General features: G+C 44.1%; 1 protein-coding gene across 5 annotated transcripts in view; it reads left to right on the top strand.

Annotated features, from left to right (window-relative positions):
• MYO1B (myosin IB) overlaps nt 1–19653 on the top strand; it is a 178784-nt gene that overhangs the window by 125736 nt on the left and 33395 nt on the right. For all 5 annotated transcript variants that reach the window (XM_060177568.1, XM_060177566.1, XM_060177567.1 and 2 more), the window contains exons 14-16: nt 8714–8818; nt 12478–12540; nt 18064–18264. In XM_060177568.1, the coding sequence (XP_060033551.1) occupies nt 8714–8818; nt 12478–12540; nt 18064–18264 (369 nt within the window). The remainder of the gene's footprint in view (nt 1–8713; nt 8819–12477; nt 12541–18063; nt 18265–19653) is intronic.

The following is a 19653-nucleotide window of genomic DNA, read 5'->3' as shown; positions in this document are numbered from 1 at the left end:
AAAGAAAGAAAGAAAGGAAGAGAAAGAGAAGAGAAAAAAATCACCTGGTGAAGTGTTTACTACATGCTTAACCAAATCAGAACAGCAAGTGGACATTGTGACTGGAGATGTCCTGTAACTGGACCCTAGGCAGAACACTCAGGGATATTTTCACTTTGGGCTGATTTAAATTTCTCTCCAGGCCCACCTTTCTCAGTATGATTTCCTTTTGTAGGCTGCCTCAACACTCTCAACAGCCATCGACTTTAGTTTACGGAAATGCTTGCATTACATTTCTGTTTATCTGACAGGACAGAGAGAGTCTTTGAGGGAGAGGAGATAGAGGGAGAGGGAGAGGGAGACAGCTGCAGACCTGCCTCATCGCTGATGAAGCGTTCCCCCTGCGTTATTTTTCTACACATCCTCCTTCCTTGCCTCAGCACAGTGCAGGTTCAGCCCTCTTTAAGCATGGCTGCACAGTGGAGTCACCAAGAAGGCCTTTGGAGACTCCCATATCTGGCTTGTCCCATTAACACACTGTGTCTTGGTGTGGAAGTGTGGAGCTTAAAGCTCCCAGGTGTTTGCAGTGTGTAGTCAAGGTGGAGACTTGCTGCTCAAGTTGAGCTGAGTCTCCACAGGGAACGAGAGATTTCAAAACATAGATGGTGTTCGTGCAGCTTCACTTCTGCACAAAACACCCAGCCTCTACGGCAGTTTATCTTACCTCAGCCCAAGCTGTGTTTGCAGAATATACCCAGAGGTAGCCGTCATATTTCTATCCTCTTTAAATATTTCTTTAAACGGAACTGTTATTTAAGGCCAGATGCAACCAGTAGCATGTGCATAGCTAACCTCAGGAGAGTGATAAAATCCCTCGACGTTCATTTTGTTTCTCTGTGCACTCACTAACGCTTTGATTCTCCCCGAGTTCCTTGAGAACGTTAAGATTTATTTTTAATATGAATTATTTCTGCCTCGATCGATCTTCAGATGAATTTTCCAAACAACTTAATTTTAATGGTCTACTTATGACTTTATAAAGGAGGACAGAAAGTTGGTTTTGTACATCTAGATATTTATACCTGCTCTTTGATAAATTACCAGCAAGTTGTTTTTTTTCAGTTTATTCAAATACATTTCCCAAATGCCAGCTCATATTTTCCTGTAGTCTCAGCAAAATTGGAAACCCAGTGGGGCCTTACTTCTGAACACTGGAAAACTGAAGTCACTAAGCCACTAAAAGGTGCCACAAACTGAGCACAAGGGATCAGAGTGTGACAAAGGAAGGAGTGTTAGCAACCTACAGCAACACAAAGCTCAACACTTATCTGATATATTATTCACCAGCTCATAAGAGTTACCACAGAGCTCAGACTGGGGTTGGTGCCTTCCACCAAAGTCAAAGACTCTGGGGTGGGAGGAGGGTCAGGTCCTGGAACCTGATGGCAGAGGAGGACCTGGTGGGGGTTGACTGGTTATGTGGAGAACTGGGTAATGTTACCCATGTACAAAGTATTGTGTTTTACTCTTGACTGTAAACCATTAATCCTCCCAATAAAGAAAGGGAGAAAAAAAAAAGCAGCTGCATTCCAAATTAAATAGGCTTGCTACTAAATTTTAAAATCATTAAAATTACTTGTGATTTTAAGATATGTTCATAAAATCAGTTATTATTCTTACAAATAAGCTTCCATCCTACATCTAAATGTATATTTCAAGGGTGGGGGTAGATAGTACGATGGTTATGCAAAGAGACTCTCATGCCTGAGGCTCCAAAGTCCCAGGTTCAATCCCCCACACCACCGTAAGCCAGAGCGGAGCAGTGCTCTGGTAAAAGAAAATAAATAAATAAATGTATACATTGGAACACCATTCAAATGGTGTAAGAAACACAACTGAACGTTTGCTAGTTGTCACTGTGCCTACTTTAAAGCATGTTCAGGGGTGACTGAAAGTCATTGGCCCCTAAGACTGCTGACAGAAGCAAGTGCACACAATGTGGTATAAAGGGGAAAGGTTACAAGTCACAGAGTACAGAAGATTCTGCCTTTGCTCGTCAATGAAAATTGTGTGAATGAAGGGCTCTGCCATTTAGGGTACCCAGGTCATCACTTTAAAAATTGGGTGGTAAAGATTCAAAATATATATTTTTAATGTTTCTTATTCTGCTGCCATGACCTCACTGGCAAGTCCCATGAGAACGTTTTTCAGCTGAGCTGTTGGAAACGTTTCACTCACTTCGGTCTATCCCAAAACGGAAGAGGGAGGCTGGTATATTAAGCCACCAGGTGCTGACACGTGAGCTTGACTGTGCTGGACATTCCAGGGGCAGCTGGGAGAGGAGCTCTCTCTGTCCTGCTGGCTGTATCAGTCTGGCGTCTGGTTGGGAAGCAGCTTAGTAGAATGCTGATGACCAACATGGGGCGAAGGAAATGAAAATCCCCAGAGTATAAAAACCCAGCTAGAAATTCTGAACACGAGTCCACTTTTACACAAGTGGAGAATTTCCGTCCACACACCCTGATGTCACAGAAATAGATTTGGGGTGTTCTTAGAATTGAAAGCTTGGCTTTGGAGCTCTGAAAAATACTGAAAACACTTTCATAAAATAACAAAAGCTCGTTTTTCCCAGTGAAATTTAAAACTATGCTGAGCACTTTGAATTCACTCAGTCCCGTCCCCCCAATGCTTATCTGATCAGTATTAAAAATTGGCAGGTAGTTGACATGGGGAGTCTGGTTTTCCAGATACTGTAGATGCTAGCAGGAAACAGAAGCTGATGACTTTACATTTCATAAAATCGAATTAGTTTCATGCAAGCACAGTGCTAGTCATTTTAAGTCAGGTACATCCTGCCCTTAAGTCACTGACAGTGACCCATTGCTGGTAAGACTAATATGGTCTAGATGCAAAGATTGTTCCAAACAAAAGAATCTGATAATTGAGCCAAGTCTAGTAACCTGGTGAGACTGCCTCATGACAGGGTTTGTTTTCTAAATTACTTTGGAAAGAAAAGTGATTCTGATTATAGGCAAACTCCCCCCGCCCCCCATTGTTAAAACTGTTAAAATTCAGTCAGGTCACCAGTTTGAAACCTTAAGTGCTTAGACTGAAGGAGTATATACTCAGAACTGGGGTCTAGCCATCGAAAAGTTTGAGACATTGAATCTATTTTCCCCTCTCCTATTGATTAAATAGTGATTTATAAGACTATAAGTTAATAGGAGTGTATATTAGCACCATTCCTGCCATCAAAGGTCTGTGTTCTTACCCCAGCCTTCTGTAGTGAAGCTGAAAGTATACTCTCACCCTCACCCTCACCCCTCACCCTCCACCAGAGTTGTTGGGGTTTTTTTTTTTGTTTTGTTTTTTTTTTACTTTGGTGCCTTACTCCAAACTGAGTCAACTTCTGCTTTGCGTTTCTGTTTCTGTTCTTTTTCTCTCAGCTTCTGTTTATGAGTGGGATCATCCCATACTCATCTTTGTCTTTCTGACTTAGCTCACTAAGGATATCTTCTAACTCCGTCCAACATGGGTTAGAGAAGGTGGGTTCATTGTTCTGAATAGCAGAGTAGTATTAGCACTCTTAACTTTTTTGCAGAAAACTTGTTGAACAGTCTGTCCTAGTTGTTTAAGAAGAGCGTATAGTACTATTTTGCTAAAATGTACCACCATCTGTGTACATGCCAAGGAGGAAAAAAAAAAGTATATTTAAAGGGAAATTGTCTCAAATGTTAGACATCCATTCAGTTATGTGAATCTCTAAAAAGGAGAAAACTAAATGTTTTTTCCACTTAAGTGGGGGAGTCATAAAGAATTTCCTTTAAAAAAAAAAAACCAGGAAGAAGAAGCCGCAGCTCGTGGTTTGGGAACCACATGTGGCTAGCCTGATTTTGCCACATCAGCTGTAGTGATGGACATTGTACTTTTCTAGAAGATCAGCATTCCAGTGGGGTAGTCTAAAAGCTTTGCATCAAGTGAAGTCACTGCTTGAGACTACGGAAAATTTAAGGCAGTGACATAGCCCAGCATTTCTTCAGCACTCAAAGTTCTATAGTTTTTATATAAATTTACTTATTTCACTACTTTGTAAGGTATTTTACTATGTTGGGGCCAGCTTTGATTCCTGAGAGTATTTGTGGGGAGAATGGCAAGGTTCTCACAGAAAGCTGATAAATTAGAAAACTAGCACTTTGACATGAATAAAAGTAGATTTACCTGCCCCACTAGGGAAGGAGAGAGGCAGGCTGGGAGGATGAATCGACCTGCCAACACCCATGTTCAGCGAGGAAGACAGACCTCCCACCTTCTGCATCCCACAATGACCCTGGGTCCATACTCCCAGAGGGATAAAGAATAGGAAGGAAAGTTATCAGGGGAGGGGAGGGGAGGGGATACAGAGTTCTGCTGGTGGGAACTGTGTGGAGTTGTACCCCTCTTATCCTGTGGTTTAGTCAGTGTTTCCTTTTAATTAAAAAAAAAAAAAAGGAATGGTAGGGTTCTCACAGGGCTCTTTGAATTTCAGGAAGAACTATCCAGAGACTGTATCCAGATACTAAGTCACTTGGGGTTCATTCTTGTTCATTTCATGACTTGTCTTCACTGAGTCAAGGTGACAGAAACTCCAGTGGGAGATCTGGTACTGCATGAGGACTGTATACGTGGAGGAAACCCATTTAAATCGCACTTTAAAGAGCGAGTAACAGGCAGTTGATAACTCTGCAAATTAGACATCTGATAGGCTATTTGTAATGATGTGTAAAGTCTCACCCTTCAAATTCCTTAGTATCTGTAAGTTAAATTTAGAATTGGTAAGCCTTCATTTTCTGTAATAGTGATTTTTTTCCCCCTAAAATCCCAAATCTTAAGTATTGCGGGCCTTAAGTATTGTACTGATCAAACATGTGATCAGTGCGTCCTTATTCCATTCTTGCGGTAAGATGCCATTTATAACTGTCAATAAGTGCTTGCTTTGGAAAGCTGCTCCAGAATGAGAAACTGACACAGTCTGTATGCTCTGTCCCCTTCCGCACCACACCAGAAAGCAGTAAGTACGGATGGAGTGCAGTGCCGGTCTGTTGCATGAGCTCCTGTAGCCCCAGCTGTGTGGACGCTGGTGTGTGTCTGTGAGAGAGACGAAAGCTTTCACACAGGACCTTCCTGCCTTAGGAAGGGGGGATTAGCTGAGCTCTGCTTTCTTGCTGGTGTTGTTCTATAATTGTGGCTTCTAACCCGCTTTCGTGTTCTCCATAGTCCTGTCCTAGAACGTTCCTGCAAGGCATTCTGTGACCGTATCGCGAATCTAAGGCCACTGGCTTCGTCCTTTTTCCTCTTCTCCTTAGTTCACACTTCAAGATTTATCACAGCATTGTTTACTATGTCAATGGCAGAAAGGACTAACTTGACAAATATGTATTCTAAAAAAAAAAAATTTTTTTTTGAGTCAGACCTTTTAAATGTTATTTATAAATTGTTTACCTTTTAAATTTGTGGTATTACATAAGAATAGCTTTGCTTTTTTAAATTTCTTATCAGTGATTTATAAAACCGTAAGAACCGTACCCACCAGGAAAGCTCTGCGCCGTGCCAGCCCCCACGGCCGGCCGCCATAGTTCTCCCAAGGTTTCTGATACGCGCCGGCTACTCTATTCCCTTCCAGTTCATATGTGCTGGGCCGCCATATGGAGGAAGCCATCTAGTCGTTGTCTTTCACTACTATATAAAGGCATCTTTACCAAACCAAGGACACCAGATGGAGCCACATTATTCTCACATTTAAAAAAAAAATTGAACATCTTTATTTAACAAAATTAATTGCATATGATACAAACTCAGGGTACGTACACACACACACACACACACACACACCTACCTACCAAGATTCTCATATTTAAGGTGACTTTTTGTTGATTATAATAATGTGAGGCATTTGTATTAACCTAACTTCAGTTTTTTTGCTAAGTTCTAATAGTTATGACATAATATTCTTAAAAAAAAAGTACAGGTGATCGATTTCTTTGAAACTATAATTGTGGAAAGATGAACGCTGAAATAAAATAAATGTGTACCCTTTTGTCAGAATCATCAGAGTTTTGAAAGAAAACAGTCTCATGCTTGACTACATTTAACGTGAAAAGATCCTTCAGTGGTAGTGGATACGTGTCACTATGGCTGGGAATTAAATGTTCCCTCTGATTAGTCAGTTTGCCACTGCTTAGAGATCCTTGGCTGAATTCTGAGAGAAAAAATGTGAGATGATACAGTTTAAGCAGTTACAATTTTCCTTAATAGGAGCAAAACTGATTTTGAAAGATCAACTTTCTTTAAAAAAAAATTTTTTTTTACATCTTTATTAGATAGAGACAACCATAAATCAAGAGAGAAAGAGGTGATAGAGAGGAAGAGAGAGAGACACACGCAGCCCTGTTTCACCACTCTCAAAGCTTCCCCCCTGCAGGTGGGAACTGGGGGCTCGAACTGGGGTCCTTGCACACTGTAACATGTGCGCTCAACTGGGTGTGCCACCACCACCCGACATGAAAGATCAACTTTCCAAAGAAAAGAAAGAAGCCCATTTGCTGTGTGTGTTTAGGCTTCATCTGGACCATGACATACAGGTGGATCCTGCCGGCTCACTGGCCAGATTGAAGTGCTTCAGTGAGCTAAAATCTGTCCCGAGGCCACTCCACCCCTCACCGTCAGTCTGTCTTCACAAAGGGAGATGGACGTGAAAAGGAGGAAAAGAATTGTCGTCAGGCCAGTTCTTCCTGGATGGTGTAGCGCTTGGAGCAAGCCTGTGCCTTCAAGACATGTGCAGGGTCTTGTGGACTCTTCACAAGTGACCCAGGCCTGCATCTTTTTGGTCAGAGTTCACCGGAGAAACCAGAGATGAAGGAGGAACTGCTGCAGTCGTAACAGTAACGCTGGCTTGAGCCTTGTGGGACTGAGGAGAGGATCCCTAGCTGAGGGGTGTTGTTGGATGTGCTCGGCTCCTCAGGCCTCCATTGGGTAGGAATCCTTGCCAGCAGAGCAGTGCGTCGTAAGACATGAGCATACATTGGTGAAAAAAGTGGCATTCAGTTGACCTTAAGACTGTACCGTCTTGGGATTGGTCCACCCTCTGTGGAGAACAGTCTGGAGAACTCTCAGAAGGCTAGAAATGGACCTACCCTACGACCCTGCAATTCCTCTCCTGGGGATAGATCCTAAGGAACCCAACATAGCCATCCAAAAAGATCTGTGTGCACATATGTTCTTGGCAGCACAATTTGTAATAGCCAAAACCTGGAAGCAACCCAGGTGTCCAACAACAGATGAGTGGCTGAGCAAGTTGTGGTCTAGATACACAATGGAATACTACTCAGCTGTAAAAAATGGTGACTTCACCGTTTTCAGCCAATCTTTGACGGACCTTGAAAAATTCATGTTAAGTGAAATAAGTCGGAAACAGAAGGATGAATATGGAATGATCTCACTCTCAGGCAGAAGTTGAAAAACAAGATCAGAAAAGAAAACAGAAGTAGAACCTGAAATGGAATTGGCGTATCACACCAAAGTAAAAGACTCTGGGGTGGGTGGGTGGGGAGAATACAGGTCTAAGAAGGATTCAGAGGACCTAGTGGGGGTTGTATTGTATATGAGAAACTGGGGAATGTTATGCATGTAAAAAAAAAAAGACTATACTGTCTTGGGGGCCGGGGTGTGGTACATCTGGTTGAGCGCCTGTGTTACAGTGCACAAGGACCTGGGTTCAGTCCCCGGTCCCCACCTGCAGAGGGAAACCCTCACAAGTAGCAAAGCAGGGCTGCAGATGTTTCTCTGTCTCTCTCCCTATCACCCCCCTCCTCTCAACTTATGGCTGTCTCTATCAAATAAATAAAGATAATATGAATTTTTTAAAAAGACTATACAGTCTAGTATGACAGATAAATATGGAACTAATTATTGCATACAAGCCCATAATCATTACAGACATAACATACATTACATAATCACACACAAACATGATCATTCTACACACGCACACATACAGTGTGATTGTTTTTTTTAATTGTCAGTACACACCAGGACCCCAACATCCTTTCACCTCAGTCCTGCCTCTCCTGCCTCAGAGTTCTCTGCTGTGGTGCAATATGCCACACCCTGTCTAAATTTAACTTTCTATTCCCCCCAGAATGGCCTTTTTCTTTTTTTTGTTCCTATCTCCCCCTGTAGATGAGATCAGGAAATAAGATCTTAATGCCTATATGTCATCGACTGTACTGTAAATCATTAACCCTCGCCCATAAAATATAAAGAAATAAATTTTAAAATACTCTTTAAGATGTGACTGTAAGAATCAGCGCGAGGGGTTTTAGCGTTGCGAGGAAATTGCGGGTCAGGACATGCCGACTTTACTGGAGTTTTTGCCCTGAGGATGAGAGAGTGGTGAGTGAGGTAGCAGAGGTCTATCTGCCTGCCTGTTTGATCGCACATGGGGCTCTTCTTTTTAACGGAAGCTCCTCGCCCTTGCCAAGCAGCGTCGGGAGTCAGGAGCGTGGCCCCCAGCCATTCCGTGGCCGCTGTGTCGTTTCTCTCCGGTGTGGTGTCCGCGATGTCTGCGATGTCCTCGATGTCCGAGCCTCTGGCCGCAGCTGTGTGCTGAGCTGTGGTGCAGGAGGCCGGGCGCTTTCCCTGTGGGTCCCGCGCTCAGAGTGGAGGCCTGGCGCTCACGACTCTTCCTTTCTCTCTGCAGGATAATAGCTTCGAACAGTTCATCATCAATTACTGCAATGAGAAGCTGCAGCAGATCTTCATTGAGCTGACTCTTAAAGAAGAGCAGGAGGAGTACATACGGGAGGTACAGATACACCTCGGGGTCCGGGAGGTGGTATACCTGGTCCAACGCACCTAGTGCCGAGCGCAGTGGCCCATGCAAAGATCCGGGTTCGAGACCTCACTCCCCACCTTGCAAGGGGAAAGCTTCACAAGCGATGAAGCAGGTCTGCAGGCTTCTTTTCTTTCTCTTTTCCTCTCTATCTCTCCAATAAAATGGGAAAAAAATGGCCACGGGAGCAGTGGCTTCATGGTGCAGGCACCGAGCCCCAGCAATAACCCTGGGAGAGAGAATAATCCCATTCTCTCTCCTAATGCAAATACTCTTTCAGAATGCTCTTTGAATGCCAGGTAAGATTAATCTGAGTTTAATCATACGAGGTCTTACAGACTGGTCAGAAATTAGGACTTGACGATTTTCATCTGGTAGCCACAATGAACCTGACTACGTGTGTCTTTGCTCTGGTGCTCAGAAATAATACGTGGTACAAAGCAGGACTAAACAGATGTCAGCGGATCGATGCAGATCACACTGGATTCTAGTGCAGCAGTAAGAAGTGATAGTCTGTGAAACCTGAGGGAGGTCAGAGAAAGCCCACAGAGACTCCACAGAGGTGGAGCACAGCAAAGAGGAAGAAAGAGAAGAATCAGCTGGTGTGGTATGGTGCACAGATTACCATGCACAGGGATCCAAGTTCAAGCCCCCGCTCCCCACCTGCAGGGGGGAAACTCTTCACGAGTGGTGAAACAGGGCGGCAGGTGTCTCCTTCTCTCTTCCTCTCCCTATTCTCTCCACTTTTCTCTGTTTTACCAAATAAGAACAGAAGAGGGGGGATGGCTGCTGGGAACAATGGATTTATAGTGCAGGCACTGAACCCCAGCAGTAACCAATGTGGCAATAAAAAAAAAAAAAGAAAGAATAGAAAAGAAAAGAACAGATGTTCTCTTACCGATTTCAGTACCTATTTACTAGATAAAAGGCAGTGTCATGTAACAAATACGGGGAGATTGTATCATTAAAATAACCACTGAAGAGTTAGATTTTTTCTTTTATTTATAAAACGGAAATATTGACAAGACTGCAGGATAAGAGGGGTACGTTTCCACACAGTGCCCACCCCCAGAGCTCCGTATCCCATCCCCTCCCTTGGTATCTTCCCTATTCTTTATCCCTCTGGGAGCATGGACCCAGGGTCATTGTGGCTGGAATGTTCCTAGCCGTGACCAGAGAGTTTGATCTTTAAAAAGCACGTTAAGAAAATCGCCCGAGATGATAGCCCACAGAATAGGGACTCTTTTCACACAGGGGCTTCTGTCAGCATAAACGAGCAGGCCGTGGACACACATAGTAACATGGATGGGTGACTGTCACCTGTAGGACACTGACAAGAAGCCAGACTCAAAAGGCTGCTTATTGTGTGACTCCATTTATATGTTGTTCTAGACAGGCAACTCTAGAAAGAGAAGGGACAGCTGGCTTGTCATGGGATAGCAAGTCGGGAGAGGGGAGTCGGGCGGTAGCGCAGCGGGTTAAGCGCACGTGGCGCAAAACACAAGGACCGGCATCAGGATCCCGGTTCGAGCCCCCGGCTCCCCACCTGCAGGAGGGGTCTCTTCAGAGGCGGTGAAGCAGGTCTGCAGGTGTCTGTCTTTCTCTCCCCCTCTCTGTCTTCCCCTCCTTTCTCCATTTCTGTCTTTCTTATACAACAACAATAAAATAACAAGGGCAACAAAAGGGAATAAGTAAATAAATATTTTAAAATGTTTTTTAAAAAAAATGTCAGGAGAATTCTCTGACAGTTGACAAAGGAATTGATTATGCTGCTTATAACATGATAGGCGTCTGCAAAAACCTAAAGTGATCGTATACCCTCACTGTCTCTCAGCGTCTGTGTACAAATCGAAAACTGTCGTGAGACTTTGCTCACCTTGAAAAGCACAAGTTTTCTGAAGTTTTATACTGGAAATAGGTAACATATATCAAGTGTTTGCTGTATACCAGGGAGTATACTAGCACCAGGTATGGATTATCTCACTCAGTGTAATTTTTAAAGGATCAAAAGTGATGGTGGGGCCAGGTGGTGGTACACCTGGTGGAAGGCACAACACATTACCGAGCCCCGGGCCCCCGCCTGCAAGAGGGAAGCTTGGCAAGCAGTGAAGCAGGGCTGCAGGGACTCTGCCTCTCTCCTTTTATTACCCTTTCCTTCTCTGTCTCTATCCAATAAATACATATGTCTTTTTTTAAAAATATTTATTTTATTTATTCCCTTTTGTTGCCCTTGTTGTTTTATTGTTGTAGTTATTATTGTCGTTGTTGGATAGGACAGAGAGAAATGGAGAGAGGAGGGGAAGACAGAGAGGGGGGAGAGAAAGACAGACACCTGCAGACCTGCTTCACCGCCTGGGAAGCGACTCCCCTGCAGGTGGGGAGTCGGGGTTCGAACCGGGATCCTTACGCCGGTCCTTGCGCTTCTTCTTCTTTTTTTTTTTTTTAAAGATACTTTCATCCCTAATTAATTGCAGAATACATACTTGGCTTTCATTAGCCAGTCTCTTCCTAAGTATAGTTTTCTTTAGGGGGGGGGGGAATTATACCTATGACTTTATTTCCTGTTTATTCACTTTAGTATTTTAGTGATAGTGTCACTTAGTTCTCATCACTTTCTGTAGTCTTGCTGTAGTATTACTTTATCTCGTGAAGGATACTGAATTCTCTCTCTCTCTCTGGTCTTAATATTCACTTTTCTAATGTGATTATTCTCCCTTGTGACTTAGTAAAAATAAACCATTACTAGAAAACTAAAGCACAGATATTTTTCTCTATTTTAGAGTAATCATTTTGCTTTAAGAACTTTTCTTACTTGTCTGACACCTTTTGGTAACATAAACACCCTAAAAGCAGGATTCATTCTCTTCCTGTCTTCTCATCCTAAAGAGAATGCCCAGACTTTGATCTGTAACTTAAAACAGTTTGTACAGACTGTTGAAAACCACTTCTATGAGTATATAGGAATATTCCTAAGTTGCTGTGTGATTTAAATATCTTCCTCTTAGAAGGAAAAATAAATGTTTATAGTGATGGCCAACAGGGTCAGCAAATACAGAATGATTACATGTGGCCTCACAGATTTGGTTTTGCAACTAGTAGATGGATTTTTCTGTCCTTCTGGAGTTGAAAATACTTTGACTCTGGAAATAGTTAACTTCACTCCAACGTGTGTTTGACTCTAAAATTAATTTTTTTTTTTTTTGCCTCATGATTTACAAACTAAGAACAGAAAAATCTGGGCATTCTTAGATTCTTGGGATCAAATTCTGACTTGTTTCCTTATAAACACTGTAAATATACACAAAGTAATATTGACCCAAGGGCTGGTTGGGTGAACGCTTGGCCCGCGGCCAGTGAAGTGCGTGGGAAATCGCCACAGATGGGTGTGCGGTGGAAGCCAGTCTCCCAGCAGGTCACGGGGGCTCGTTTCAGTCAGACCATGTCCGTAGCGGACCGCTCGCTGCTGGGAACTACAAGAATGTATTTGCAGCCCTGGTTTTATAAAGGAATCAGTTCTTATGTATACAGGAAGTAAAAGATGATTCAGTGGGTGAAGCCTGCCTTCTAGATGCTAGTTTGGGGGCACCATCCTATGGAATGTGATTGTTTGTTTGTTCTGGCTTGGTTTTCAGGATATAGAATGGACGCACATAGAATACTTCAACAATGCCATCATTTGCGACCTCATAGAAAATGTGAGTATTAGCTACAGTTTTCTGAAGAGTCTCTTAGTGATAGAATTTACTGCTTGTAATGATTTCCCTTCCTTCAGCGGCAAACTTTAGCACTTTTTTTTTTCTTTAGTGATTTAATATTGATGAACAAGATAGTAAGATAACAGGGGTACAATCCCACACAGTTCCCACCACCACAGCCCCATGTCCCATCCCCTCCATTGGACGCTTCCCTGTTCTTTATCCCTCTGGGAGTCTGGACCCAGGATCTTTATGGGGAGCAGAAGGTGGGAGTTCTGGCTTCTGTAGTTGCTTCTCCGCTAGACATGGGTGTCGGCAGGTGGATCCACACCCCTAGCCTGTTTCTGCCTTTCCCTAGTGGGGCAAGGATCTGGGGAAGGGGGGGTTCCAGGACACACGGGGGAGGGCGTCTGCTGGAGACTTCACTTGTTTTAGCCACAAGAAGCCAGATGAAATCCTTGAACACAAACAACTGGGCAACTTGATATTCTAGCTGGAATCCCTCATCCCACCTGCTGGCATAACCTGGAAGCCATTTGTGACATTCAGATGTCCTGCTGAATGCACCAGTCTTTTTTTTTTTTTTTTTCTCTTTATTGGGGAATTAGTGCTTTATAATCGACAGTAAATACAATAGTTTGTACATGCATAACATTTCCCAGTTTTCCACATAACAATATAACCTCCACTAGGTCCTCTGTCATCCTTTTTGGTCCTGTATCTACCCCACCCACCCACCCCAGAGTCTTTGACTTTGGTGCAATCCACCAGCTCCAGTCCAAGCTCTGCTCACTGTTTTCCCTTCTGATCTTGTTTTTCAGCTTCTGCCTGAGAGTGAGATCATCCCCTATTCATCCTTCTGTTTCTAACTTATCTCACTTAACATGATTTCTTCAAGCTCCATCTGAAATGGGTTGAAAATGGTGAAGTCACCAGTTTTTATAGCTGAGTAGTATTCCATTGTGTATCTAGACCACAACTTGCTCAGCCACTCATCTGTTGTTGGACACCTGGGTTGCTTCCAGGTTTTGGCTATTACACATTGTGCTGCCAAGAACATATGTGTACACAGATCTTTTTGGATGGGTGTGCTGGGTTCCTTAGGATCTATCCCCCAGGAGAGGAATTGCAGGGTTGTAGGGTAGGTTCAATTTTAGCCTTCTGGGAGTTCTCCAGACTGTTCTACACAGGGGCTGGACCCACTGACATCCCCACCAGCAGCAAAGCACCAGTCCTTTCTGTGTGCCAGAACCCCAGGCTCAGGCCACTGCTTCTGAATGTGAGCACTGCACTGGAGGAGTCAGGTTTCTGCCAGATCCAAGAAGACCTTTCTTATCAAGGGCTTGAAGGCAAGCAAACCTTTGTGCACCATTGGTAGAAATGGAAGCTGATAACAGGTGCTATGAAAAATAATACGGAGACTCCTCAAAAATGAAAACAGAGTGGGCTAGGGAAATAGCATGATAGTTAATGCAAAGAAACTTCTTGCCTGAGTCTCTGAGGGCTGAGTCCCCAGTACTGCTACAGTGCTCCGGGGTGTGGAGGGTGGGCAGGCATCATATGGTCCAGCAGTTCCATTGTGGGGAATCTATCCAGAGGAAGTGGGCTGAGGCTCCCATACTCAGTTTAACACTACTCACAGTAACCAAGGGGCGGGAGCAATCTAGCGTCGAAAGTTACTCGGCCGTGAGAAAGAAGGAAATTCTGTCTTTGGTAGCAACGTGAGCGGCTATTGAGGGAAGCAGGCGTAGGAAACACATCAGGAGGCAGTGATGTGCGCTGTGCGGTCATCTACATAACGCAGCCGCAGAATGCCGAACGCAGAGCAGGAGAATAGATCAGGGGTTTGGGGCCACTCAGGAACATTGGTTATGGGGCACAGACTTCCAACTAGAAGAAAGTAAGTTTTGTATATCCAGTGTACAGATTGGAGACTGCCATCAACAATATATAGCATGTACTTAAACTTTGCTGAAAGAGGAAATGGTAATCATAGGATGTGAATAGCCAGCTAGGGCACAGAGAACAAAGCACAAGGACCGGCATAAGGATCCCGGTTCGAGCCCCCGGCTCCCCACCTGCAGGGGAGTTGCTTCCCAGGCGGTGAAGCAGGTCTGCAGGTGTCTGTCTTTCTCTCCCCCCGCCCCCTGTCTTCCCCTCCTGTCTCCATTTCTTTCTGTCCTATCCAAAAACGACGGCATCAGTTACAACAATAATGAAAAACAACAAGCACAACAAGGGAAAATAAATAAGTATACATTAAAAAGTAGCTAATATTAATATGATAATCTTTAATACAGAAATACATCCAATTAGCATGTTGTGTGTCTTAAACTGATACAGTGTCAAATATTGATTACATCTCATAAATAGATAACAAAAAATTATAAACAAAAACAGGCTTTTCTGGTTTGGTTAAAGGAGGAAAGAGCAATTTGCAGTGTTCTCTAACGAGGACACTAGAAACAGCTCACTTGTAGACCTGTGGAGGCAGGTTTAGAAGGAACACGGGACACCAGGAGTAACTCCCTGCAGACCTTCCTTCCAGCACTGGCTTAGCGACAATATGAGATGACGTGATGTTTCTTCTGGGGTGAGGGGCTGTGGGGCTTTTCAAATGATTCGTGTATAATTTGACCAGAAGCCTTCTGAAGCCTGGATTTTTGTCTTTACATCATGCTTTATGGGTTATTATAAATGAAGGGATTAGATGAAGGGAACAGTTTGTGGTGGAAGCCTGGCCATGCTTGTGTAACCCAGGATGAGCCTCACTCTTGGCCTTGATGGCAAAATAATTAGAAACAGTGTGTGAGATGCTTCCTGTCAGCATTGAGTGAGTGCTGACCCGGAATGGACTCAGTCTCTCTTCTGTATCATTGCTATGCTATCATTAGTGAGTGAACATTAGCTTACAGAACTGTAACAGTTTAAATATATATAGTCTCATACCGGTCGGAGACTCTTAAACTACCCCACAAGTCATCGTCTGTCCATCTTATCAAGTCCCTTTGAAACTGTCATTAACTATTCCATCAGAATTCAAAGTATGCCTGAGAGCTCCATATTCCATTAAATTGAACACTAAAAAAATTATAGTTTTTAATTAAAGATACACATTGTCTTGAAATTTTTGAACAGTATTGTAATATGAACATTATTGCCTAAGCAATTCGAAACTCCAGAATACAAGAGAATTTTCTGAAAATGTCCTGTTCTTTTTTTTTTTTTTAATTTTTATTTATAAAATGGAAACACTGACAAGACCAGAGGATAAGGGTACAATTCCCACCACCAGAACTCTGTATCCCATCCCCTCCCCTGACAGCTTTCCTATTTATCCCGCTGGGAGTATGGACCCAGGGTCATCGTGGGATGCAGAAGTCCTGTTCTATCTGGTGGTCAAATATCTTTGTTCTGCAAGCCTTAAGTTTCAGAATCCGTGACTAGCGCCTTTTCCTGTATAAGTAAACACTACCCTGAAGCGTTCCCCCTCAAGAAGGGGGAGTTTCTCTTTGAGCAGGAAAGCACGCAGACATATGGCGGCAATACGCCTAATTTAACTATACTAGCACAGCCCCAAATCCCCTTTGCATGTGATTGAAGAAACTCCTGTTCACATAGGAACTTGGTTGCATAAAGGAAGTGCTTCCTTCCCTTAACAATACTGTTTATTCTGGGGCTGTTATGATTCCTGAGAGTCCACACTTCCCGGAAGGTTTTGGGTCGAATGAGTAAAATGCTGGTCAGAGGCTTTCAGGGCCTTGAGAGCAGAGGGGAGCGGAAAGGGGCAGTTTGCCTTAGCGGAAGTGGGTGGAGTCTGTGAACAGATTGTTCTCCTTGCACTTGAGACTCATGGGCCTTTGGGAGGCAGGTGGAGCCTATCAAGGGAAAAGCTACTTTAAATGCAGAAAATTCTGGGTTTAGATTCAGTTTAACAGGACTGACTAATTTTGGGATAATCACTGACTCTGAATACGCAAGGAATAAGACCTCTCAGTCATGGCTAACGTCCATTTGGAAATTTAATCCGGAAGAGTTTTATTCTAAACAGAGACTCTGGAAACACAGCTTGATTGCATTGATCATTGAAACAGCATCCCAAATCACATGATTTCTTTTTCTTAAAAAAATAAACTTTATTTTGAACGCATGGACAGTTTGGAAACAGCTGAAACCAATTTCCTCCACAAGCTATAAATTACATAGTGGCCTGAAAAGACAGTGGCCACATGGTGTAGAGATTATTGTCACATTGGTTTCAGGTTTTTAAATTTGCTTTTTCAATCTTTGGCAATGCAATTTTCTTCTTCTTTTTTTTTTAATTAAAGAGTGGCTTGATAATGATTAACAAAATGTAAGATCATGGGGGTACAGCTCCACACAGTTCCCACCACCAGAGCTCCCTGTCCCGTCCCCTCCACTGGAAGCTTCCCTGTTCTTTATCCCTCTGGGAGTCTGGACCCAAATTCTCTATGGGGAGCAGAAGGTGGAAGTTCTGGCTTCTGTCATTGCTTCTCCACTGGACATGGGTGTTGGCAGGTGGATCCACACCCCCAGCCTGTGTCTGTCTGTCCCTAGTGGGGCAGGGCTCTGGGGAGGGGAGGCTCCAGGACACATGGGGGAGATCGTCTGCCCAGGGAGGTCAGGGTGGAGTCATGGTGGCATCTGCACACTGGTGGCAGGTATGGAGTTGTTTTCTAACAGTAGGAATTTCAGTAGTCAGCCAGGTAAGATGGTTGAGGTGGCTTTTGAGTCCCTCCTGGGTGGGCAACAGAATAGGAGCACAGAAACTAATGAAAATCACACACACACTCGCACACACACTCTCACACACACACACTCGCTCACACACTCACACTGACAAATACACACACTCACTGAAACACACACACACACGCTCTCACTCACACACACACAGTCACACACACGCTCTCACACACGCTCACACACACACACACTCATACTCACATACCCACTCACACACGCTCACACACACACATACACACACGCTCACACTCACACACATACTCACTCACTGACACACATACACACACTCACACGCTCTCACACTCTCACTGACACACACGCGCACACACGCATTCACACATGCACGCACACGCTCTCACACACGCACACACACATTCACACACGCACACACATTCACACACGCACACTCACACGCTCTCACATACACACTCACTGACACATACATACACGCTCTCACACATGCACACTCACACGCCCTCACATACTCACACACACACTCACTGACACACACACATCCACACACACATCCACACACACACGCACACACACACACACACGCACACACACGCACACCCCACCTGAAGAAGAGCCGACTTGTGCAGCTCTGTGTTGTTTGTCTTGATCCTTCGCCTTTTGTTGTAACTGGCCGGAGTTTTCTTGTGACTGAGTTGGTTGTGTTCGGGGATATGATCAGAAATCGTTATTAAGACAATACGTTGAGGAAGGAAGGAAACCTTTCTTACCCTGTTCTCTCAGAACACAAATGGGATCCTGGCCATGCTGGACGAGGAGTGCCTGAGGCCTGGCACGGTCACTGATGAGACCTTCTTGGAAAAGCTGAACCAAGTCTGCGCCACCCACCAGCACTTCGAGAGCAGGATGAGCAAGTGCTCTCGGTTCCTCAATGACACTTCCCTCCCCCACAACTGCTTCAGGATCCAGCACTATGCCGGCAAGGTAGGCACAGCCCTGCGCACTGGTCTCACGGCGTCTTCACCGCAGGGCGACGAGAGGTAGAGATGAGCATTCTGGTCAGTGCACCTTGTGGGGGAATGAAGCCACTGTTAAAATAGTAGAGGCAGTAGGGGCCTTGAGCGCACACAGCACAGTGCGCAGGGACCCAGGTTCAAGCCCTTGCTTCCCACCTGCAGGGAGAAAACTTCTCAAGCGGTAGAACAGGGCTGCAGGGCTCACTCACTCTCTCTGTCTCCTTCCCTCTCTACCTCTCCCTCCCTTATCCATTTCCCCGCCTCTATCCAGTAAGAAATACATAAATTTTAAAACAATAGTAGGGCTAGTGGTCTGGGAGGTGGCGCCGTGGATAAAGCACAAGATTCTCAAGCAAGAGGTCCCGAGTTCAGTCCCCAGCAGCACATGTACCAGAGTGAGGTCTGGTTCTTTCTCTCTCTGCCTGTCTTTCTCATGAATAAATAAATATATATTTTTTTAAAAAATAGATAGTAGGGACTTGGGCGGTAGCGCAGCGAGTTAAGCGCAGGTGTTGTAAAGTGCAAGGACCGGCACAAGGATCTCGTTTCCAGCCCCCGGCTCCCCACCTGCAGGGGAGTCGCTTCACAGGCGGTGAAGCAGGTCTGCAGGTGTCTGTCTTTCTCTCCCCCTCTCTGTCTTCCCCTCCTCTCTCCATTTCTCTCTGTCCTATCCAACAACGACGACATCATTAACAGCAACAATAATAATACCTACAACAACAATAAAAAACAAGGGCAACCAAAGGGAAAATAAATAAACAAAATATATAGTAGACCTAGTAAATGCTTCACAGAAACAGTCTCAACCATGTTGAGCCAAGTCAAGGTCTTAACGAAAGAGTTCGAATGTATTTTAAAAACTGATTCTTATTATTGGCAAGCCTTTAACTATCCCATAAAAAGATCTGTCAAGAAGTACAAGAGATATGACAGTAAAAAGCAGGGTCACTGAAGACTACCAGAAAGCTGGCAGAACTCTGCTAACTGGTGGCCAAGAAGAAAGCGAAATCATTTTTTTCGCTTATCCTCCGAGATCCGTTTCATATTAACTAATAGAAACTACAGATAATTCTAAAAATGATTTTTTAATAGTAGATCAATTTTGGAAGTCCTACAAGATAAATTAACTGGTGTTGGTGTCTCCCTTATTGCAAATAAGGTCACAAACTTCAAAGAGAAATAAATTACTTTGTAGATAAATCTACTCTTTTTTAAAAAAAAATTCATTTATAAAAAGGAAACTGGGAGTCTGGCGGTAGCGCAGCAGGTTAAGCGCAGGTGGTGCAAAGCACAAGGACCGGCATAAGGATCCCGGTTCGAGCCCTGGCTCCCCACCTGCAGGGGAGTCGCTTCACAG

Source organism: Erinaceus europaeus, chromosome 18 (assembly GCF_950295315.1).
Source record: "Erinaceus europaeus chromosome 18, mEriEur2.1, whole genome shotgun sequence".
Taxonomy (NCBI): domain Eukaryota; kingdom Metazoa; phylum Chordata; class Mammalia; order Eulipotyphla; family Erinaceidae; genus Erinaceus; species Erinaceus europaeus.
The sequence above is the reverse complement of the archived record's forward strand: the minus strand, read 5'-3'. Positions and strand labels throughout refer to the sequence as shown.